The sequence below is a fragment of the Trematomus bernacchii genome, unplaced genomic scaffold (genome assembly GCF_902827165.1).
Source record: "Trematomus bernacchii unplaced genomic scaffold, fTreBer1.1, whole genome shotgun sequence".
In the NCBI taxonomy this organism is placed as follows: domain Eukaryota; kingdom Metazoa; phylum Chordata; class Actinopteri; order Perciformes; family Nototheniidae; genus Trematomus; species Trematomus bernacchii.
In genome coordinates, this window is record NW_022987739.1 from 2869405 (window position 1) to 2890346 (window position 20942).

Consider the following 20942-nt stretch of genomic DNA (forward strand, 5'->3'; position numbering starts at 1 on the left):
CGAGACAGCTCCGTTTAGCTCCAACCGCTGGAAAAAGCTGCAGTACATATGCCGAGCCTGTACGTGGAGCTGTAACTTCCTCCACAAAAGCAGAGAAGAAGCATGGTTGCCCTTCTGTTTATTCTCCGTGGTGGGGGCCGAGGGAACCGGCCAGTTTTTCGCCGGTCAACGTGTGTAAAAGTTTAAATCTTCCGGACAAAATTATAAAGTGCCAGTCAAAGGTCTTCTTTGTTATTTATTAAGCTTTAAAACAAATGAATAACGACTATATATAATAATAAAATACACGGAGCCTGGCCTCTCTTTTTCCTCTCTTCTGACAGCGTCAGTGTCTGTCTCATGCAGCAGCTGATCCAGTAATGAGTTGGACCCCCCAGAGCGCTCCGTTCCCAGATCTATCCACCTTTGGACCCGTTGTCGTTTGCAGGGTCCGTTTCTACCGTTCCGTTACGGCGTCGTGTAGCAATAAGGGCTATACGCAAGAGAAATATGCGGATACAACCCGTTTTCGTTCCCGTGGAGCCTAGGCCTCAGATGTGAAATCTTTGAGGCCATGAGTGTCGGACGCAGGTGGTTCAGTGTTCCCAGCTGTTTAGTCTACTCCTTCAGAGATGTTGATTACTCTCTGTGAACCAGTTAAAAGGTCTAACATAGAGAGAGGCTCTTCAGAATTGACGTGGCAACTCTCCCGTGAAGTCAGACCCTCTGACTCGTGATTTGTGATGTGAATCCTCCGGCCGATACTCTGAATAAACCCATCAGTGTTTGACATCAAAAGCTCCAACTCTCACCGTGTCTCCTTCCTGAGTCGGTGACTCCCAATGCATTGCTACACAGAAGTTTCCCCCACAGCTTTTGAAGACTTTTGCGCAATATGTGAATTCATCCAAGATGACTGCTTCAATGGACTTCTTGCCAAATCCCAAATTACGAAGGGTTGAAAGTGCGAAGCGTCTCTGTTGCTTCCACGAGTTCCCATTACTGAAAAGGAACCCTGATGGGTAAAACACCAAAATAAGTTAAACATGAAGTACATACAAATCTGAAAAGTTGATAAATAGTTAGGAGACTGTATATATGTGTGTGTGTGTGTGTGTCCTGCTTTTTTTTACTTCTTGCACCACAATTCTTTCTCAATGTTCTTCCAATGAAACGGTCACCCTGTCAGAGGGTGTGTGACTTCCACAGAACTGATAAAAACACTCACCCATAAACACACATGATGCGTGGACTCATTTGGCTTTGGTGATTGTTTGAGCATGAATTCAGTATAATTTTCATTGGAATATGACTCCTCGCGGGTAATGATTGCACAATGACCCACAGCATCTCTGTTCTCTATATCCCTCTGTTTCAGCCCTGTTTCAAAAGTGCTGATTCTCTGGTGCTTGCCCCACGGGAACGCATACGGCAAAACGCATAGGATTAACGCAATTGCAATCGCAAAAAAGCTTCCGTCCACACGCAATATACACCGGATAGTGTCTGTTCACACGAGACAGCTCCGTTTAGCTCCAACCGCTGGAAAAAGCTGCAGTACATATGCCGAGCCTGTACGTGGAGCTGTAACTTCCTCCACAAAAGCAGAGAAGAAGCATGGTTGCCCTTCTGTTTATTCTCCGTGGTGGGGGCCGAGGGAACCGGCCAGTTTTTCGCCGGTCAACGTGTGTAAAAGTTTAAATCTTCCGGACAAAATTATAAAAGTGCCAGTCAAAGGTCTTCTTTGTTATTTATTAAGCTTTAAAACAAATGAATAACGACTATATATAATAATAAAATACACGGAGCCTGGCCTCTCTTTTTCCTCTCTTCTGACAGCGTCAGTGTCTGTCTCATGCAGCAGCTGATCCAGTAATGAGTGACCCGGCCGACAGTAAAAAATAAACATATTTATAACTAGTTTAGGTAGTTTGAGAGGTAGGCTAATTAAAATAGCTAAGGGTGATGATCTGACTTGAAGTGTGTGTTTGCATCACAGCGGGAGGAGCTGCGTGTCTCCGTCCTGTCAGATTAGACTTCACTCGCGTTTATGTCCATATCGAGATAAAGATAAATAATCTGAATTCAGTGTGCAGTGTACTTTTGCGGGGGTGAGCAGCAGAGGTGGGGAGAGGCAGGGCTATTGCGTCGTCATTATCAGAAAAGGATGACCGTATAGGCTACCACACGGCCCCGTTGGACCCCCCAGAGCGCTCCGTTCCCAGATCTATCCACCTTTGGACCCGTTGTCGTTTGCAGGGTCCGTTTCTACCGTTCCGTTACGGCGTCGTGTAGCAAAAAGGGCTATACGTTTTCGTCCTCGTGAGGCACCAGCCTCTGTCTGTTACTTTAGATGAAAATAAGGATCCACTCCCCATGCCCCTCTGAGAGATATTTGGTTAAAAAGAACACAATAGCCGCGTTCACACCGGAGTACTTTTCACCGTACTTTTCGCGTTTAGTTCCGTTAGTACCCCTTATGTCGCGTTCACACCAAAAATCGTACTTAATCTCGGGAACTTTTACCCCCATTTTTAGAGCCTGTTGAGAGATCGTACTTTCCTGTGGGTGAAAAGTGCCCCAAAAGTGCCCCAGTGCTGATTGGCTGGGCGAATTGCAAACCACGCCCGTACAACTGTGAAAATGTTGTGTGGAGCAGCCATTGTTTTTCCTCGCTACAAAAACCCAACGCTCCGACGGAGATGGTGCTGTTCACCAAGGCCCAGGAAACGGAGGACAAGATGCTCACCTCGATGGAGCGCCAGGCAGAAGTGTTCAAGCAGCAGATGGAGCGCCAGCAGCACCAGGATGAAGTGTGGGCGCTGCGCCATGAGGAAGCGTCGGCGCAGCGCCAGGAGCGGCAGGATGAGCGACAAACTGCATTTAATAACAGTTTATTTGGTATAGTTTTTGTAAATACTGACACACGACACACAACTTTGCACTAAGGTGTGTATGCTGTACGATTGTCAATGGGGGGGGGGGGGGGGGGGGGGTGGTGGGGGTGGCGTCAGTGGAGTACAGCGCTTCGCGATTGTCAACGGGGGGGTGGGGGGGGGGGGGGGTGGTAGTAGAGTACAGAGCTCTACAGAGCGTGTGAACGTTGTGATCAGCTGTTTTAGCGCAGGGCTGCTGTACAGACCGACGTTAACAGCAGCCCTGTCTGTGCACACGGAGACCGACTCTCGTCCGGTGAACTAACCGCCTTCTGGAAAAGCTTCACATTTACGTCGGTACGCAAATGCGCTTTGTGACACAAGTGACGGTACGCATTTCAGATTGTTGCCGCGCATGCGTACCTGCGTACCAGTTATGTGCACCCCTGGTTATGACTTTATTTTATATATAATGTTTACTGACATGTACAACTGACACTTTATTTACATTTAAAATTGTTCTATTTAATGTTATGTCTTGAGAGTGCAATAAAGAAAACCGACATGGCGATTAAGCTTATTTCTCCTGACACTTTATCTTTTGTGACCTGTGTAGCATCCTATACATCACATGTAAGTGATTATTCTGATACCATCATGTTTCATCGGTTATAAACTGGCAAAGCTTTATTTGTCATTTATTTATCATCAATGTTGCAACCTTGTGGGGGAATGGCAGCGGCACATACACAAATATGATAATTTATATCATTTTAAATATTATTTGACCTAAACTTTTAATTCCCCCCCATTTCACACAACACAACATGGAGTCCACTATGGGCCAAAACTAACATGTATGTTTGCATAGTGTTTATGGCAGACGGATGCAGTGGGTCTCAGGAAGATATATATATATATATATATCTATCATTAAGGTGGGTTTGCTGCTGAGACTCCCTACACCTGGGACAGTTTATTTTATATTGTTATTACTGTTATTATATAGTACAACTGACACTTTATTTTATATTGACAATGTTTACTGACATGTACAACTGACACTTTAGTTACATTTAAAATATTTCTATTTAATGTTATGTCTTGAGAGTGCAATAAAGAAAAACCGACATGGCGATTTAAACAGATCCTGTATCAGCCATCCTACGGTGAAACATGGCAATCATGTGTGCTTTCCGTCGGCCAATCCTTTTCCTAAAGCTTTTGAACTGCCTTTGATGCTGAAGAAACTTTGCGATTATAGCATTCGACGTGTGGCGGCTCCGGATTTTTGTCGGACGCCTAATAGGCTCAGGCTCTGGCCGCATTAACGAAGTTACAAAGCTGTATAACATGAGCACAAACAGCACAACTTCAGTCGACTCCATCTCCATCATGTCTGAGGTCGGAAGGTAAACAACAGACAGTATACGCGGGAAGTTTTTCTTCTTCTTCTTCTCTTGTTTTGTAGCGGATTGCACACAACTTTAAGGTGCTTACCGCCACCTACTGTACTCGCCGTGAAGTGGTTTGTGGCCTGCCAGTAAAGCCAAAGCAGAAGAAGAAGAAGTGACGTCAGCGGCTCATTTGCGTAATCTTCCCTCAGGGAAAAGTACTCCGGTGTGAACGCGATCTGTACTAAGTGCCCTGGGGTTAAAAGCGCCGGAACTAAGTACAGGAAAGTACTTGGTGTGAACGCGGCTAATGGTGCTCTAGGAGGAGATTCAGGTGATAAGGTGGGGGGGGGGTTACCTTGGTTGGTGATTGGCTAATGGTTACACAAGCCAAAAAATCATTATGACATCACAAAGTGGCCAAAATCTTATCAACTCATTTTCAGACAGGTTTCTATATAAATGGATCGGGACAAAAAGTGAGCAAATCTTTTTTCCTGAAACTTTCAGAATCTCTTTACACAGAGGGGACACATGTTGATGTATAAGAGACATTAAAAAGTGGATTTTGTATAATAGGTAACCTTTAAAGAAGCTAATAAAACCGGAAATTGTGTTGCTCCTCACCAGCAGAAAATGGGATGAAAGCAGCTCGCTTCACAAACTTCCCCTCCTTGTCTGGACGGCGGTCTGGACTCTCCAATCACTCCGTCTATCTCAGCCTGGACCTTTGCTGTGGAATAGGATGGGAACAGGCCGACGTTGAAACATTAACATGCTGGAATAGAACATCTTATAGACCAGCGGTTCCCAACCTGTTGGCCGTGGTTCCCTAGTGGGCTGCGAAGGCATTGCAAGTGGACCGCCAAATAATTTGAAAACATTATGATTTGTGTGGAAACATTTCATTATTAAGATTTTTTTTTATTTGAACCTCTTTTCCTTTCTCTTTCTTGATCCTCCTTAGGATTTGTACTCCTTGTACTACTGGATTAACGTGTCACATGTTCTGAATTGACCAATCAGAACTTTATTTAGCCTCCGTATTGTGGTTGAATGTGGGCCGCGAACATTTTATTCATATGTGGGCCCTGAGTTGAAGAAGGTTGGGAACTGCTGTTATAGACACTTTCCATTCTGTCTGTTGTGATTTTAATTTGATTAGATTTTTACTCCAACCAACATTACATATCTTTGTATTGTCATATCATCACACATTTGGACATAATTAAGTAAGTACAAAAAATGTGTTGACTTAGTTAGTGCTTTTACCCTGCATCTCAGGGTACTTTGCCATGTAGAGGAAATGAGCATGCTGATAAGTTAGCAAAAGATGCGTTACAGAAGGAAATAGCAATACCAGTTTCACTTGGAAAAGGAGAAGGAAAAGCAATAATTAAGAAGAAGGGTATGGAAATATGGCAGAAATGGTTGGAGGAAGATCAGAAAGGGAGGAGATACCACAAGTTACAGAAATCAGTCATAATAAAGATGTATACAGAAAGGAACAGACGGGAGGAGATCATCATTAGACTCAGATTGGATCATACAGGATTAAACGGCACAATGTTTATAATGGTAAAAAGCAAAGTTGAAGAATGCAGGGGGTGTGGAGTGAAAGAAAATGTGGAACACATCATATTACACTGCAACATGTACAAAACAGAGAGGGAAAAACGAAGAGACAGGGTCAAAGGCAGGAAGGGAGTGGAGCCTGATGGGGATACAGGGAACAGAAGGTGAGGGGGTAAGAGCTACCAGGAAGGCCATTCTTAAGTATTTGAGTGAAACAGGATTGATTGGAAGAATTTAAAACAACGTAAATACAGTGGTATAATTCCACAAGTGGTGATAGGATGATATGGTGATACACACTCTTGTACAGTAGGTGGCGGTATGCACCTTAACCTGTTAACCCCCGAGCCTGTTTTCCAGGTCTCAGGCTCGAAAATGACATTTCCAGAACAAATGACCATAACTACACTTCTAAAAGGGGAAAATTAATAATCTTTTTTCTCAAAGTAATGATAAACCTGTGAGTTTATTGTTATTATTTTTTAAACTAAAGTAAAGTAACTTGTTACTAGTTACTTTTAAAATTTAGTAACTAATAAAGTAACTAGTTACTTTTTTGAGAGCAGTAACTATAACTATTACTAGTTACTTTTTAAAAGTAACTTGCCCAACACTGTATGTCACGTGATTTGAAGCAAGCTTCGAAGCACTGCTTCTATGGAATAGGAAGTCCAGGGTTTGAAGCACGTATCGAAGCTTCAGAGTCAAACTGCCATCACTACTTATTATACATCCATGGTCAGACCACGTTATCCCCAAGATGGCGCCGCACGGGGGAAGCTAAGCTAATACGCACACGCATTCAAACCCTCTTTTAAACATGTAAACAGCGCTACAAACACTCCACACTTTCAGTGGGCCGTCACACCATATACGCGAACATTATGGGGGGGTTCATATGATTTTTGCACCTTTTACCAACCTGTAATGAGCAGGTGAGACAGGAGCAATGAGGACACGGGTTGCGTTCGAATACTCCAAAAAAACAGCTCCTAAGTTCTAACCCTATCGTCTATTCCTTGACCTCGGAGTGAAACGTCATGGGGTTAAGGGATAGTGGATAGGAGAATTCAAAAGGATTTAGGAGAAGAGACTGCGGCACTTTAGAGAATCCGACTGCACTTTCACTATCCGACGTGTTTATGATGCGCCAGCAGAGGTCATAAATGTGCGCCTGCTGCTGTGGGGAAACTATGGAAACTACAGTTTTCTATACAGCGGACTACAACATGGATGTTTAATAAGAACGAGGGACTACTGTAAACTCATCTAGAGACTCTGCACCGTGCTCTGATGCTGTTGTTTTATGCTTTATGAACGGGGACAACAGAGAAACATATTCTTCATGACCAAAGTTGAAATTGAAATAAAAAAGGAAAGTGAAACTTATGCTCGTCACCCTCTCCCTCCGGTCCACATTAATACAAATGATCCCAATACATATGATTGTATGAAAAGATCTTAAAATCAATACAAATGTATTTATTATAAACGTTAGTCCTTAACATCTATCACTGTGTATATCACCATTCAAACATCTTTTAAAAGTTGAACAAACCCCACACAGCTCAGTAAAGACTGTGAAATGTTGACTTTATTTGATCATTTCAGTAAAAACTAACGTTCATATTTCTCTTTTTGATTATAATACTGATGAACGTTCAAAACAAAGCACTTTGGCAACTTACCACATACGTTTTAAAATGCTTAATAAGCACCGTAACTTTCATGATATCATTTCTCGTTCATAATCGGTTGTTTCCGTGAACGGCCGACTGTTGTGTGACGGCAAATGCTGCGGCCGCAAGGCATTGTGGGGCAGCATTTTCTCCTCTCCTTTCGGTTAGGGAGGTCAAGTGGTTCCTAGGCTAAAGGAGGTTATAAAGGAAGTTTGAAACCTCCTTTCCTTTTAATTTAGAGAATTCGAACGGCACTTATCATGGCTGCCACTGAGGGACTTCCGGGTCATTTCACTCCGTTAGGAAGGTTCCTAAGCTAAATGGACTATTCGAATGCAACCACGGTTTATTTGGTTTCCTTCCAGATTGCTTCTGAGGAAACACCGAGAGTCCGTCCCTCTAACCGGTCCCCGGAACACAAACGTTCCGCCATACTACTAAATGCATTGCTCAACCCCATTAATGAAATTAAAATAGCCAGATGTACAAAATAAAGGCATATTCTAACTCTAAATAATAATAATAATAATAATATTAATGTGGTCACACATCCCAGGGGTGCCACACGTACATACTAAAAAATACTCACAAATACGTTCTTTATCTACTTCTGTTGATTATTTACAGCTTGAGCGGACATAACAGAACTGCAGTGTGGCTGACTTTTTTATTCTTATCACCGTGTTTTCCTGATATCTGCCCTCTTACCTAGCACCCAGTTTGGTGACCTTGTTTAGCCTATTGCATTTCTTCATGTCTTATGTAAGAGGCCTTAGTATGACCTTCTTCAGAAGCTCCAGATGTCGTGGGAGATTTCCTCCTTTAGGGTTTTACAGATGTTACCATTATATTGTTTTTTTTTAAATGTCCTAAAAATCCATGCGTGCCTTTAAGAAACCCCAGGGGGAAACAAGGCACAATTAACAATAAATACCTTGCAGACCCACAACAATATTGAATGCGTCTCCTCGTACAATTACAGTATATAAGACATTTATTTAAAAGAAACAACACGATCTACAGAGACCCTGAATCCCTGATAATACAGTTTTTGTTGTTACCTTAAACCTCCACCTAACCTGAAAATAATCAAATGGCAGACCACAACTAAGCGAAACATCCATATGATTTTAAGTAAGTTGTTAGAGACCAAAGCAGACATCAAGGGTGCATGTATATTGGTCTGAAATTGAAAATACCAATAAATGCTAATATAGCTCTAATTCTGCTGGACGTGCAATGTAGATAGGCAACATCTCCTAAACATTAGCAATTACATCATCGCTGTCGTCTTATTCTGCTCCAAGAAATATTTATAAATTAATATTTTCTAATATTTCTGGAAATTGTGTTGATGAGGTGTATCACTCTTCACGTAAAGTGGCACAGATTTGGTAGGGTTGGGGTGAGAGGGTGATGCTGAAACGGGGCTTGAACACAGCCTCCACACCCGGAGGCATGGAGAAGGTGAAGCGCTGCAGGAAGGAGGTGAAGAGGAGGAAGAGCTCCATCCTGGCCAGGTTCTCCCCGAGACACACCCGCTTACCTGCGGCAAAACACAAAAACATAATCAGAGAAATGCAAATACATAAGTAAAAAAAAGAAACAATTTATCATCTGAGCCATCTTCACCTGAGACGATTCATGCACTTCTATAATATTAGAAATGTTGTGAAAAGGTACTTGCCCACAGAGAAAGGGATGAAAGCAGCTCGCTGCACAAACTTCCCCTCCTTGTTCAGAAAGTGTCCTGGGTTGAAGGTGTTGGGCGTCTCCCACTCATTCTTGTCAAACAGCACCGAGGTCAGGTTGGGCATTACCATAACTCCCTGGTAATTGGAACCATAATGGTAATTTATGAAGATGCAACATGGTTGTTCAATTTGTGTAAATATTGAATTAGAGAACTGACCTTTGGGATTGTGTAGCCTCCTATCTGAACGTCCCTGTTGGTCACATGAGGCAGGTTGAGAGGAACTACGTTTCCAATTCTCTGGATCTCGTGTATGACGGCGTCAGTGTAGGGCATGTTTGGACGATCTTCCATGGACGGCTCTCTGGACTGTCCAATCACGCTGTCTATCTCCTCCTGGACCTTCTCTGTGCAACAGGAGAGCCAAATGAATGGAAGACAAGACACACGAAACAATATAACTTATGATGATTTCTTGTCCTCGTGTGTGAGCTCATACCCTGAATCTCGGTGTACTTTGCCATGTAGAGCACACCCCAGCGCAGGGTGGTGGAGGTGGTCTCAGTGCCAGCTCCAAACAGATCAAACGAACACATCACCAGGTTGCCTTCATCAAAACAAGCGTTTGGCTCATCATCCCTCTTGTCCTGATGCTGAACATTTTGAAAATGCACTTGTGATGTCAATTTAAAGGTACAGTTTACAAACAAATGTCTAGTGTGGGGGGAAGGCAGGGAAATAAATTGATTATTAAACAATAATAATATTAAGTCCAACTAAGAGTGCTTCTAATGATTGGATTTTCTTTTTTGTTGTCAATTTATTTTTATAACAGCTTTTATAATATTGTTTTCAATATTTGGTAACATTTTCTTCTCTTACTATGTTCATGTTTGTATTATTATATACCAAAGCAAATTCAATAATAAGTAAACTGAATTTTGACTTTGAATAATCTCTTATTTTATGCTTTTGTTGCCAAAAGAAATGTGTGAAACTTTCTAAATTATGCAACAAAGGATTATTTAAATTATTAATTAATTTTATGAGTATTTCTTGCATTTGATAATCATTTGGTCTATACTTTAAAATTTCAGAATATAGTGGCAAAATCACAATGACGATTTCCGAAAGAAACATATTTTTCTTCACCCAAAAAAACAAATATGATCAATTAAGCTAGTATCTGGTTGATTTCCTCGTAGTTTGTCCACTAACCTTCTGAATCTCAGTCAGGTAACAGTCGATGAAGTCTCGGGGATCAGAGGGGTTCCAGTCTTCCCTGTGCTTATTAATTTCTGTTTTCATCAAGTCCATTATATCACCATAAACCTTTTGAAGAGTGTGGTGTGGCCCCGGCAAACGCCTCATCAGCACAGGAAAGGCGTTGTACAGCTGTTGATATCATTATCATACAGTGTAAATAAGACTTAGAACAAATGTGTATCAAAGAGCAAACACTCAATTCTATCAGAGACTTAATACGATCAAAGAGTGTCCAGATGCAGGAACAAGACCAGTACACTGAATTAAGATTTCAATAGTCTTGAAAGGATGTACCTGTGCCCAAATGGATCCTTCAATCTGGACCCCTTTGTCCAACAACGTTATCAACTGCAGAAACTTCTCATCCTTGTAGTCAAAGCGATGGCCAAAGATCAGGGAGCAGATGATGTTGGAGACGGCGTTGTTCATTAAAAAATGTAGATTGAAGGGTTTGCCTGGACAGTTGATCAAACATATCAAAATGAAAAGTGAGTAGCATGATCAGTAATAGGCTTTTTTCTGTATTCTCAATACCTTTAGACATTTGTACACTTTACCTTTATGACTAGCGATTTCTTTGGACATGTACCTAAATTCCTCCAGTATGGAAGATTCAAGAGACTTCTTGCCAACGCCAAAGTATTTGAGAGTGGAGAGGGCAAACCGCCTTTGTTGCTTCCACGAATACCCATTAGCAAAAATAATACCTGATGAGAAAATGTGAATTTAGATAAAAACTTTAGAAATGCAGCTTGTGACATAAGTGAGACACATAATATGAATCAGTCTGTATGTAGAAGTAAAAACATCTTTAAGTTTATATCCAATTTAACAAATAAAAAACATCAACAACATATTTTAACACTTAGATCCATTTGCAATAGTGGGACATCAAATGTATTATCAAAATAATGCCTGTCACTATTCTTCACACACCATGATTCAAGGCTTTTAACGTCATGTGTGCATAGCTACAGTGTAGTTATGACAATGAAAATCTTAGGTCACAGGCTCCTCCAACAGAGAAACACAATAAAACAGATAAAATAGTGCAAGTAAAAAAAACAAAATAGAATATAATAGAAATAGTGCAGAATAGTCTATATACAAGTAATTGGAATATCGATATATATAAGTTGCAAACAGATGAATGTTATGGATGTTCTTTCAAAAGTTCAGGTGTTTAACAGTCTTATGAGTATAATAAAACTTCTGCGAACAGTAAATAAAACTAGAGAATGCAATTCCTGAAGAAATTGCAAGTGGGAATGCTTGATGCTGAAAAGCTGACGCTAAACTGCTATGCTGAAATGTAATGTGTGAGAAGAAAGTTAATAATTTAGATTAAAATGATACATGCACACTGGGGGCTTGAATGTGTGATAAGAGAAGAAAAGAAAGTAAAAAGGCTTGGAAAAGCAGCAGAATATTTGAACTGCAAACTTTTGAACTAACTTGATGGCGAATGATCTGTTGCCATGCCAACGGCATTGGATGACATCCCATAATACGCTTAGATGCGTTGATGGCTGCATCGTTACCAAACCTGTGACGTTTTGGGCCGTTTGGAGCATTTTCACTGAAGTTATGAGAAAACCGTGTTTCATGGCGAGGGATGCGTACATTACTTAACATCAGATTTGATGTAGAGCTGTGTTAACCATTATCTGAAGTCTGCTGCTCTGAGCATGTCAGTTGGAGTTATGACATCATCGTGTGCACAGGTGTTTATATTTGAGCTAACGACGTATCCAGAGATCAAAGGTTTCCATGGTGATGTCCAGTAATCAGTGAGAGGAGAGCATTTGCATTGTTCTGAATGAGAGATAAACCTCTTACATGTGAACGTTTTGTTGAAGAACCGTAACAGATATCGGTGAAATTTCAAAGCGTGAATCATGTCAAGGAAATTGAGCATCTGAAGTGTACTTTTTGTGTACTTTCGGGTTAATAATGTGGCCTTTTTGGCAGATTAACTAAAGGTGTGCGGCTGCTGTGGTGGGGAAAGGTGAGGCTGAACTTACAATGGTGTGGAGACATGTTGAAGGTTTTTGTCACTTAATGCCCTCAAGAGGCATTTTGTTTAATTACTTTGCTTGATTCTTTTTTTATCTTTCAAGCTACGAGATGTTTTCCTACGTTTGTCATGAAAAATTATGTCTCAGGAATGTAGGGTTTGGGAATTATGGCAGGTTTAAAAGAAAATATGAAGGCAAAATTAAATCTGTCCTCCACTCTAGCTGTGACATCACGCACTCTAAAATCTGAAGAAGGCCTCTTTACCAAGGTCTGAACAATGTTTAATATCTCTAAAAGTAAGAATCAGATTTAAAAGTTGTGTTACACGAATGTCAGAAAGATGTGTGACATTTTAAAGTTGGAATGAGGTTTCTGAGTGAAAGTATGAATGAACAGTTTGCAGTTGAAGTTGCATGAAGATTGTTGAAGTCTGAAGAGTTTCTCCATTGACTTCCATGTTAAAAATGTGATGAATTATGGGATGTATCTCTGGAATTATGAAAGTTATGAATGATAAAAAGTAATAGCCATCGATTCCCGACCGAGCTGAACATTTTGATGTTTGAACAGAGTTTCTGCGATGTTCAATGTGGGAGAAGAAGAGGCGCAAAATAACCCGGCGGAATAATAAAGAATTGTGTGCGTAGCATAACAGATAGTTGGAATGCTGTATCAGCATTCCCACTAAACAAATATTGTAGAAGCACAGAAACAGTGTTCAAATTTTGCTTTTACAGACTTATTTTGGTTGTGCGTACCTTGCAAAGTAATGTTATAAGTGTCAAAGGAATGTTTTAATGTACTGTAAATACATCAGATTTTAGGATAATTCATTAATTATCAGTAAGTTCTAATCAAATCTATGACTTGATTTCTCTCTAAAAAGGCAGTGTAAAAATCAATTGTAAAAATATGAACCACACCGCTGCTAACTGATAATGAAAGCATCCGTGTAAATATACGTATTATTAGTACACGTAAAATAATTGATGAGGTAGGTAACCTCCCTCCTCCAAGGATAGAAAAAGTGCTTTACCTAGATCAGGCAACACATCCGTATGGATGGGGAAAGCAGGGCGGTCGGTCATGTGATCTCCTTTGCTGAGACCCTCCTGCAGAGTGCTGAAGCCGTTCAACACCACCGTCCACACAGGGCCCATCTTCAGGCTGTACACGTTCCCATACTGCTCTGCCAACTGTGGGAGGGAGAACACAAGTGAGTGGGAGGAAAGCAAATAGGAAACTTTTACCTTGAATTTTTTTTAAATGCCCAAAGACAGGAGAAATACATAAATAACATAACAATTACTTTTTATGAATGTTTATTTGTTTTTGTGTTTTTTAGTTTTTCAAAAGCTTTAATGTCAGGTGACCCAGTGAGAAATACAATACAGCATCGTATTACTACATTGGACAAGTAGGACAAACCTCTTTTTATTGTATTTTAGAGGTTCTATTTTATACGATTATCGTCAGTAAAATTCAGCAGTTTTATATTGAAAAGTCTTGATTTTCCTCAAAAATTTCCATATCCTCTGACTTAATGAATCCAAAACCAATGCAGCATTGTATTATTACACTGGAGCAGTAGGACACACCCCTTTATATTGGATTTCAGTGCTGAAAAACTATTAAAAGCTATTTATATTTCTTATAGATTCCTTATCATAATGACGCCACGTCAATGTCCAATTGTATTGTATTGCACTGGCCAAGTGGGACACAGCTGTCTTTATTGGATTTCAAACCGCCTCTTAAATTACCTTTATAAAAATCAGCACAATTTAATTGAGAGCTATTTTTCAGCATTGCATTGCTACACTAGACGAGAGGGGCACATGTATTTTTATTGGATTGCAGTCAAACTTCTATTTCATATGAATATCTTCAAGAAAAAAAGGTTCATACAAATATTTATCGAAAATAGAAGCGGGACTAAAACACGATAAAACAGGTGTGTCCTTTTGTTTAGTGTAGTAATACAATGCTCCATGTACTGTCATGTGCCATGGAAGCTATTGAAAGAATCCGATAGATTATAAAAAAGAAAACAACTTCATAACAATATGTATAAAATAGAGAAGATGCACTCAAATATAATTAAAAAAATGTGTGTCTTATGAGTCCATTGTAGTAATAATATCTGAAATGGATTTTCAAGACATAGAAGCTATTGAAAAAACTTAAATATCTTTGTAAAAGAAAATCATTACATCAGTAATCAAAAAAGTTAATGATATAATTATATGCATAAGACATATTTATTAAAATCAAGAGCATATTTTTTTACTAATATGGTCATTTCACTATGGAGGTAAAAATTACATTGTTTTCTTGTCATTAGAACGATCATTTGTTGATGATCCCTAAGTGAAACCCTGTAGACAGCCGTCTGTGAAACTCAACCGGAGTAAATGTCTGTCTAACTGTTAGTGGGTTTTTTAAGGTTAGATGTTAGACTCTAAAATAGAGAAGATGCACTCTGCAAACTGAACCGGAGTAAATGTCTGTCTAACATCTAACCTTAAAAAAACCACTAAAGGTTAATGACTGTTATCTGATTTTTTCTCCGCAATAAACATAAACGGATTGCAGTCCTACCTTGGTCATGTCGTTGTGGAGATTGTTGAAGTCAAGAGAGAGAATATTCCCAACCAGAGGAAGAGCCCAGGGTCCTGGGGGAAAGCTTCTGGGCCGACGGGACCTCAGACCCAGGGCCACCAGCAGGAGGACCAGGGTGAAGAGGAGCAGGCTGCGGCTGTCCAGACACACGGAGAAAGCCCAGGGTAGATCCATCCTTACATTTAACAGCTTCTGTAACCACTCGGGTTTGGTTGTATTCGCTTCAGAGTTTTATCAAAGAGACATCATGCAGGCTACACCTCTTTAGGGTTAAGGACTGGTTCGCTGTTTGATTCCTGGCCAAAAGAGGCGGTGTCATTTCAGGTGAAACACAGGTACTACGTTTCTCCAACATAAACACTTTGAAAGCACATTTGAGGTGGGAGAAGTACTCAGATCTTGCACTTAAGTAAAGTAAATGTACTTTATAAACCACTGCATTTGACACACATTTTGTGACATCACAATATGTTTTAATAAAGAGTTTCTTTTAAATAACTCCGTGACCTTTATCATGATTTTGTATTATATAACAGTTATGTAATCCTTTGTACTTATCCTCTATTCCCCCAGGGTTTTTGCACAAGAGAAAAGATGAATACCCCACCTAATGTTCAATAATTGAGTCAATATCAGAACATGTAATTCAAAGTATTTAGATCAGGTATCACACAAATGCTTGCTTATCATATATTAGATGCATCTGATTAAATATATATTCAGTATCCAAAAATAAAGGCATTATGTCCTCAGTGTTTATTCACATATTTTAATTAACCTACAATGAAACCTCCATATCCTCTTGGCCACATGTTCCAAAAGGTACATTGGCATGTGACATCCAATATGTAACCTGATTTAAATATATCACACTTTTCAAAAGTTAAAGAAAGAAAGTAAGAGGAGCATTTCAATAATGTAAATGCATAACATATTCACAGTTAGTATTCTGAAATTCAAAACAGTCTTTCCTTCTCTGGGATTTTGATATTCAATAACAACATTTCTGCGCTTAACATTTTTTTATTTTATAATCTGCCTTTTCATGCTATAAGAAATGTTCAAGGTGGGCAATAGACAAAGTGACATGTCATGTTTGCAACTTGAAAATTAGCCATGGCTTAGCTAAACTACCCTTAAAAACGAGAGGTCTCACAACATTTGAATCTTGAAAGTTAATTTGTTTATAAGTATTTCATATGTCAGAGCTATTATTAATGGGAAGTTGCGCAGAGTTCATGTGAACGAGGGCACAGAGTGACGCCGTACTGAAAATCCATCTCAGGCTTCACACCAGCAGGCGTAGAGAAGGTGAAGCGTTGCATGAAAGAGACGAAGAAGAGGAAAAGCTCCATCTTGGCCAAACTCTCCCCGGGACACAACCGCTTACCTGAGAGGGAGAAACCAAAATCCAAAAAGCATTAGTCTCCATTGTTAGGCTCTGCTGGTGCCCACTAGCAGGGAAACATTTGAGAGGAACAGTTCCCACCCCTGATCTTTGTAATTCCCCCTACTGGAATATAGTATAATATTATAGGTTGTCCTCTTCTATCCTCTTCTAGGACAGCCTGCAATCATTATCTAAGGAGGACTGTGGGGTCCCAGTGAATGCTACGACAAGTTATATGCTCATGCACAAACAGTTAAACCTGTTGAACCCCATCCCTGTTTTTCAGGTCTCAGGCTCGAAAATGACATTTCCAGAACAAATTACCATAACTACACTTCTAAAAGGGGAAAATTAATAATCTTTTTTCTCAAAGTAATGATAAACCTGTGAGTTGGATGTATTCTTTTTTACTTATAGTGAAAACCACCCTTGAATGATGGGATGGTAGACTAAAAGCTTTAGGAATCCAAAGTACAACATATAATAAGTACTGTACCCTGTATCAAGATTGATGCAAAACAAGTGAAATTTGACCTTTTTAGAGAGGTTTAGCAAAAAGAACTCCACCTCTGGGGTGATTTGGGTGGAAATGGGCGTTTTTGCCGTTTCTCTGGAACACATTGGTCGATTTTGGTGATTGACATCTCTTTTGAACCGTTAGAGCCAATAGAATCGAAGGGGAATTTCCACATACACAAACACGTTAACAAAAAGCATGCAGTTTTGGCCAGAGCGAACCTATCTCTCGCTCTGACATCTGAAAATGTAAAAGTCGGTTTATTGCTTATGGATTATCAGAAATCATTTCAAAGGGACACAGTCACATTGGATTAACCTATGGATTAACCTTCAGCAGCGTTTTTATAGTTTTAATGCCATTGAAGACCACTTTTGACCAGACAACGACAAAGGTAAGCCATTTTGCCGTTTTAGCTACCTTGCGCCACATGTTTTGATGTCTGTTTTTGTTTATGAGTCATGAGTTCTTATCATGGAGTGATAATGTAGGTACCGATCGATTCTGTGTCTTCTCACGATGCTAATCGATGGGTTGGATGTGCAGCTACGATAAGTAATAAGGGTGTTATGAGTGAGTTTCTGTGCAGTAAAGCGTTAGCATTTCCTCGCTCGTGGCTAATTTAGAGGCTCAGCGCTAGCTTTGTGGGTTTAAAAAAAAAAGAAAAAAAAAAGATCAGTTAGCTGAGTTTCTTCCCGTTACATGGATATAAAACATTCATAGTTTATTAAATATTAAGAAGCCCTCAGACGCTGTTTCCTGCAGATGATGCGTTTTGCGGGGGGATGGGGTTCAACAGGTTAAAGGTCCCCTATTGTACTGTTTTTCATCAATATATTACACAGAGGGGACACATGTTTATGTATAAGAGACATTAAAAAGTGGATTTTGTATAATAGGTAACCTTTAAAGAAGCTAATAAAACCGGAAATTGTGTTGCTCCTCACCAGCAGAAAATGGGATGAAAGCAGCTCGCTTCACACACTTCCCCTCCTTGTTCAGAAAGTGTCGGCAGTCTCCCACTCATTCTTATCGTACAGCGCTGATGTCAGATTGGGGATTATTGTGACTCCCTGGTGAGTGGAATCATAATGACAATTAATAAAGATGCAACAATGCTTTGTGTGCCTTACACATTGCATATTATAACTGACCTTTGGGATTGTGTAGCTTCCTAGCTGGATCTCCCTATTGGTGAAATGAGGCAGACTGAGAGGAATTACGTTGCCCATCCTTTGGATCTCGTGTATGACGGCATCAGTGTAAGGTAGGTTTGGACGATCTTCCATAGACGGCGGTCTGGACTCTCCAATCACTCCGTCTATCTCAGCCTGGACCTTTGCTGTGGAATAGGATGGGAACAGGCCGACGTTGAAACATTAACATGCTGGAATAGAACATTTTATAGACCAGCGGTTCCCAACCTGTTGGCCGTGGTTCCCTAGTGGGCCGCGAAGGCATTGCAAGTGGACCGCCAAATAATTTGAAAACATTATCATTTGTGTGGAAACATTTCATTATTAAGATTTTTTTTATTTGAACATCTTTTCCTTTCTCTTTCTTGATCCTCCTTAGCAACGGGCATTACAGTCCTTGACAGCGCTCTGTACTACTGGATTAACGTGTCACATGTTCTGAATTGACCAATCAGAACTTTATTTAGCCTCCGTATTGTTTATGGTTGAATGTGGGCCGCAAACATTTTATTCATATGTGGGCCCTGAGTTGAAGAAGGTTGGGAACTGCTGTTATAGACACTTTCCATTCTGTCTGTTGTGATTTTAATTTGATTAGATTTTTACTCCAACCAACATTACATATCTTTGTATTGTCATATCATCACACATTTGGACATAATTAAGTAAGTACAAAAAATGTGTTGACTTAGTTAGTGCTTTTACCCTGCATCTCAGGGTACTTTGCCATGTAGAGGAAACCCCAGCGCAGGGTGGTTGAAGTGGTCTCAGATCCAGCCACAAACAGATCCATGACCATGACACACATAACCAGGTTTTCATCATGAAAAGCATCTTCAGCCTGCACCTTACCCTAAGATATGCATACACATGTGTTGATATATGCTAACAACTTTACAATTACAACACATTAACATCTGATACAGTAGTTCAAAGGTGCAAAACAATCGGATATGATGTAAACAGGAATTAAACAACAAGCATTTTTATGAACAACACATTATAAGAATAACAAAGCTACATTTAGAGAAACTCACCATTTGAATCTCGTTCAGGAAGCAGTCGATGTAGTCTCTTGGGTCTGAGGGATCCCAGTTCTGTTTGTGCTTCTTAATCTCTACTCTTATGAAGTCCTTCACATCGTTCAACATGTGCTGGACTGTCTGATGAGGCCCTGGCAGACGTCTCATCAGCCGAGGGAACGAGTTGAAGAGCTGCAGAGTAGAGCAGATTGGAAAAAACACTGCATATTGATAAGGCATTTCAGATGGTGTTTTTACTGTAAATAATGGAAAAATCATACAAATTGATTATTTTGCAACATGTGCATTCTTTATGTTGAGCTTTTTATTAGATACCTGTGCAAATAGGCATGAATGATAAACTCTCACAATGAGGAATGTCTGGCACAAAATAGGTACACAGCATAATGATGTAATCAATTATAAAATGGAAAATACTGTACCTGTGCCCAAATAGAGGCTTGAATCTGGAGACTTTTGCCAAACAACTCCATCAATTGCATGAACTTTTTATTACTGTACTCAAAGCGATGACCAAAAACCAGCCAGCAGATGATGTTGGAGACAGCGTTGTTGATGAAAAGGTGTGGTTTGAATGGCTTGCCTTCACAGTTAAACAGAACATTCCATGTAAATTGCATATTTATAAATGTGCATAATATTGCACATCAGTGTCATTGTGCGTTTATTTTGTACCTTCATAGCTTTTGAAGACTTTTGCGCAATATGTGAATTCATCCAAGATGACTGCTTCAATGGACTTCTTGCCGAATCCAAAATTACGAAGGGTTGAAAGTGCGAAGCGTCTCTGTTGCTGCCACGAGTTCCCATTACTGAAAAGTAACCCTGATGGGTAAAACACCAAAATAAGTTAAACATGAAGTACATACAAATCTGAAAAGTTGATAAATAGTTAGGAGACTGTATATATATATGTGTGTGTGTGTGTGTGTGTGTGTGTGTGTGTGTGTGTGTGAAACGTCCTCTCACCTAGTCCACTAGTTATGTCTTGTACCAGAGGAAGTTCTGGGCGGTCTACCAGGCTGTCTTTTTGATTAATCAAAGCTTCTTTTAAAACCTCAAACCTGTTTAACAAAACCACCCACGCCTGGCCCATTCGCAGGCTGTACACATCTCCATATTTCCCTGCTAGCTGTGAGAGAAGAGGAAGAGCATGATGCTTCATATAACAGAAATCACAAACAGAACTATAAGCTGCATCTTTAATATTTGATCGATCTACCTCCGTCATAAATTCATGGTTCCTGCTGTAATCCAAAGTGAATATGTTGCCCACAATGGGAAATGCCCTTGGTCCTGGAGGGAAGCTGCCTGGCTGACGGTTCTTGAAGTAATCCGCAGTGAGGATGAAGATTACAGAGAAGAGCAGCAGGCTGTTAACATCCCAGTCAACATAGGACCCAAATACAGAAATGATTGAATCCATTTGCTTGCAGGGTCCGAGCCTTTGTAACTGAATCCTGTGTTTCCTTGCTTCTCTGAAATAAAGGCTGTTTTTTAATTGCCAGGACCTATTAATATAATGTACCCTTACCTTGATGTTATTGACTTTTTGCAACAAAGCAAATAACTACTGGTTGCTCTGGACCTTGCCCTCTTTATACATAAAGATGGTATCAAAAACTGTTAATCAGTGACCCTTAAATTATTCAAATTTTGCAGATAGGAATATTATTTTTTGTATCATGTAAAT

The 20942-nt window shown here is 40.0% G+C and overlaps 1 protein-coding gene, 1 long non-coding RNA gene and 1 pseudogene across 2 annotated transcripts; all 3 read right to left on the reverse strand.

Moving 5' to 3' along the window:
* Positions 1–780: 780 nt before the first annotated feature.
* Positions 781–7550, reverse strand: LOC117495232. Its single transcript, XR_004557166.1, has 3 exons — positions 7520–7550; positions 4877–4982; positions 781–994 (listed from the first exon to the last, which is right to left on the reverse strand). It is a non-coding gene; the product is annotated as an uncharacterized LOC117495232 (long non-coding RNA).
* Positions 7551–8479: 929 nt separating this feature from the next.
* LOC117495204 (cytochrome P450 2J2-like) lies at positions 8480–15356 on the reverse strand. The gene is made up of 9 exons (XM_034146346.1): positions 15083–15356; positions 13518–13677; positions 11020–11169; positions 10757–10917; positions 10415–10591; positions 9696–9849; positions 9416–9603; positions 9191–9332; positions 8480–9049 (listed from the first exon to the last, which is right to left on the reverse strand). The coding sequence occupies exons 1-9, from the start codon at positions 15275–15277 to the stop codon at positions 8868–8870; spliced, it is 1509 nt and encodes a 502-aa protein (XP_034002237.1). The 5' UTR covers positions 15278–15356; the 3' UTR covers positions 8480–8867.
* Positions 15357–15836: 480 nt separating this feature from the next.
* On the reverse strand, positions 15837–20815 carry LOC117495207 (annotated as a pseudogene).
* Positions 20816–20942: the final 127 nt, after the last annotated feature.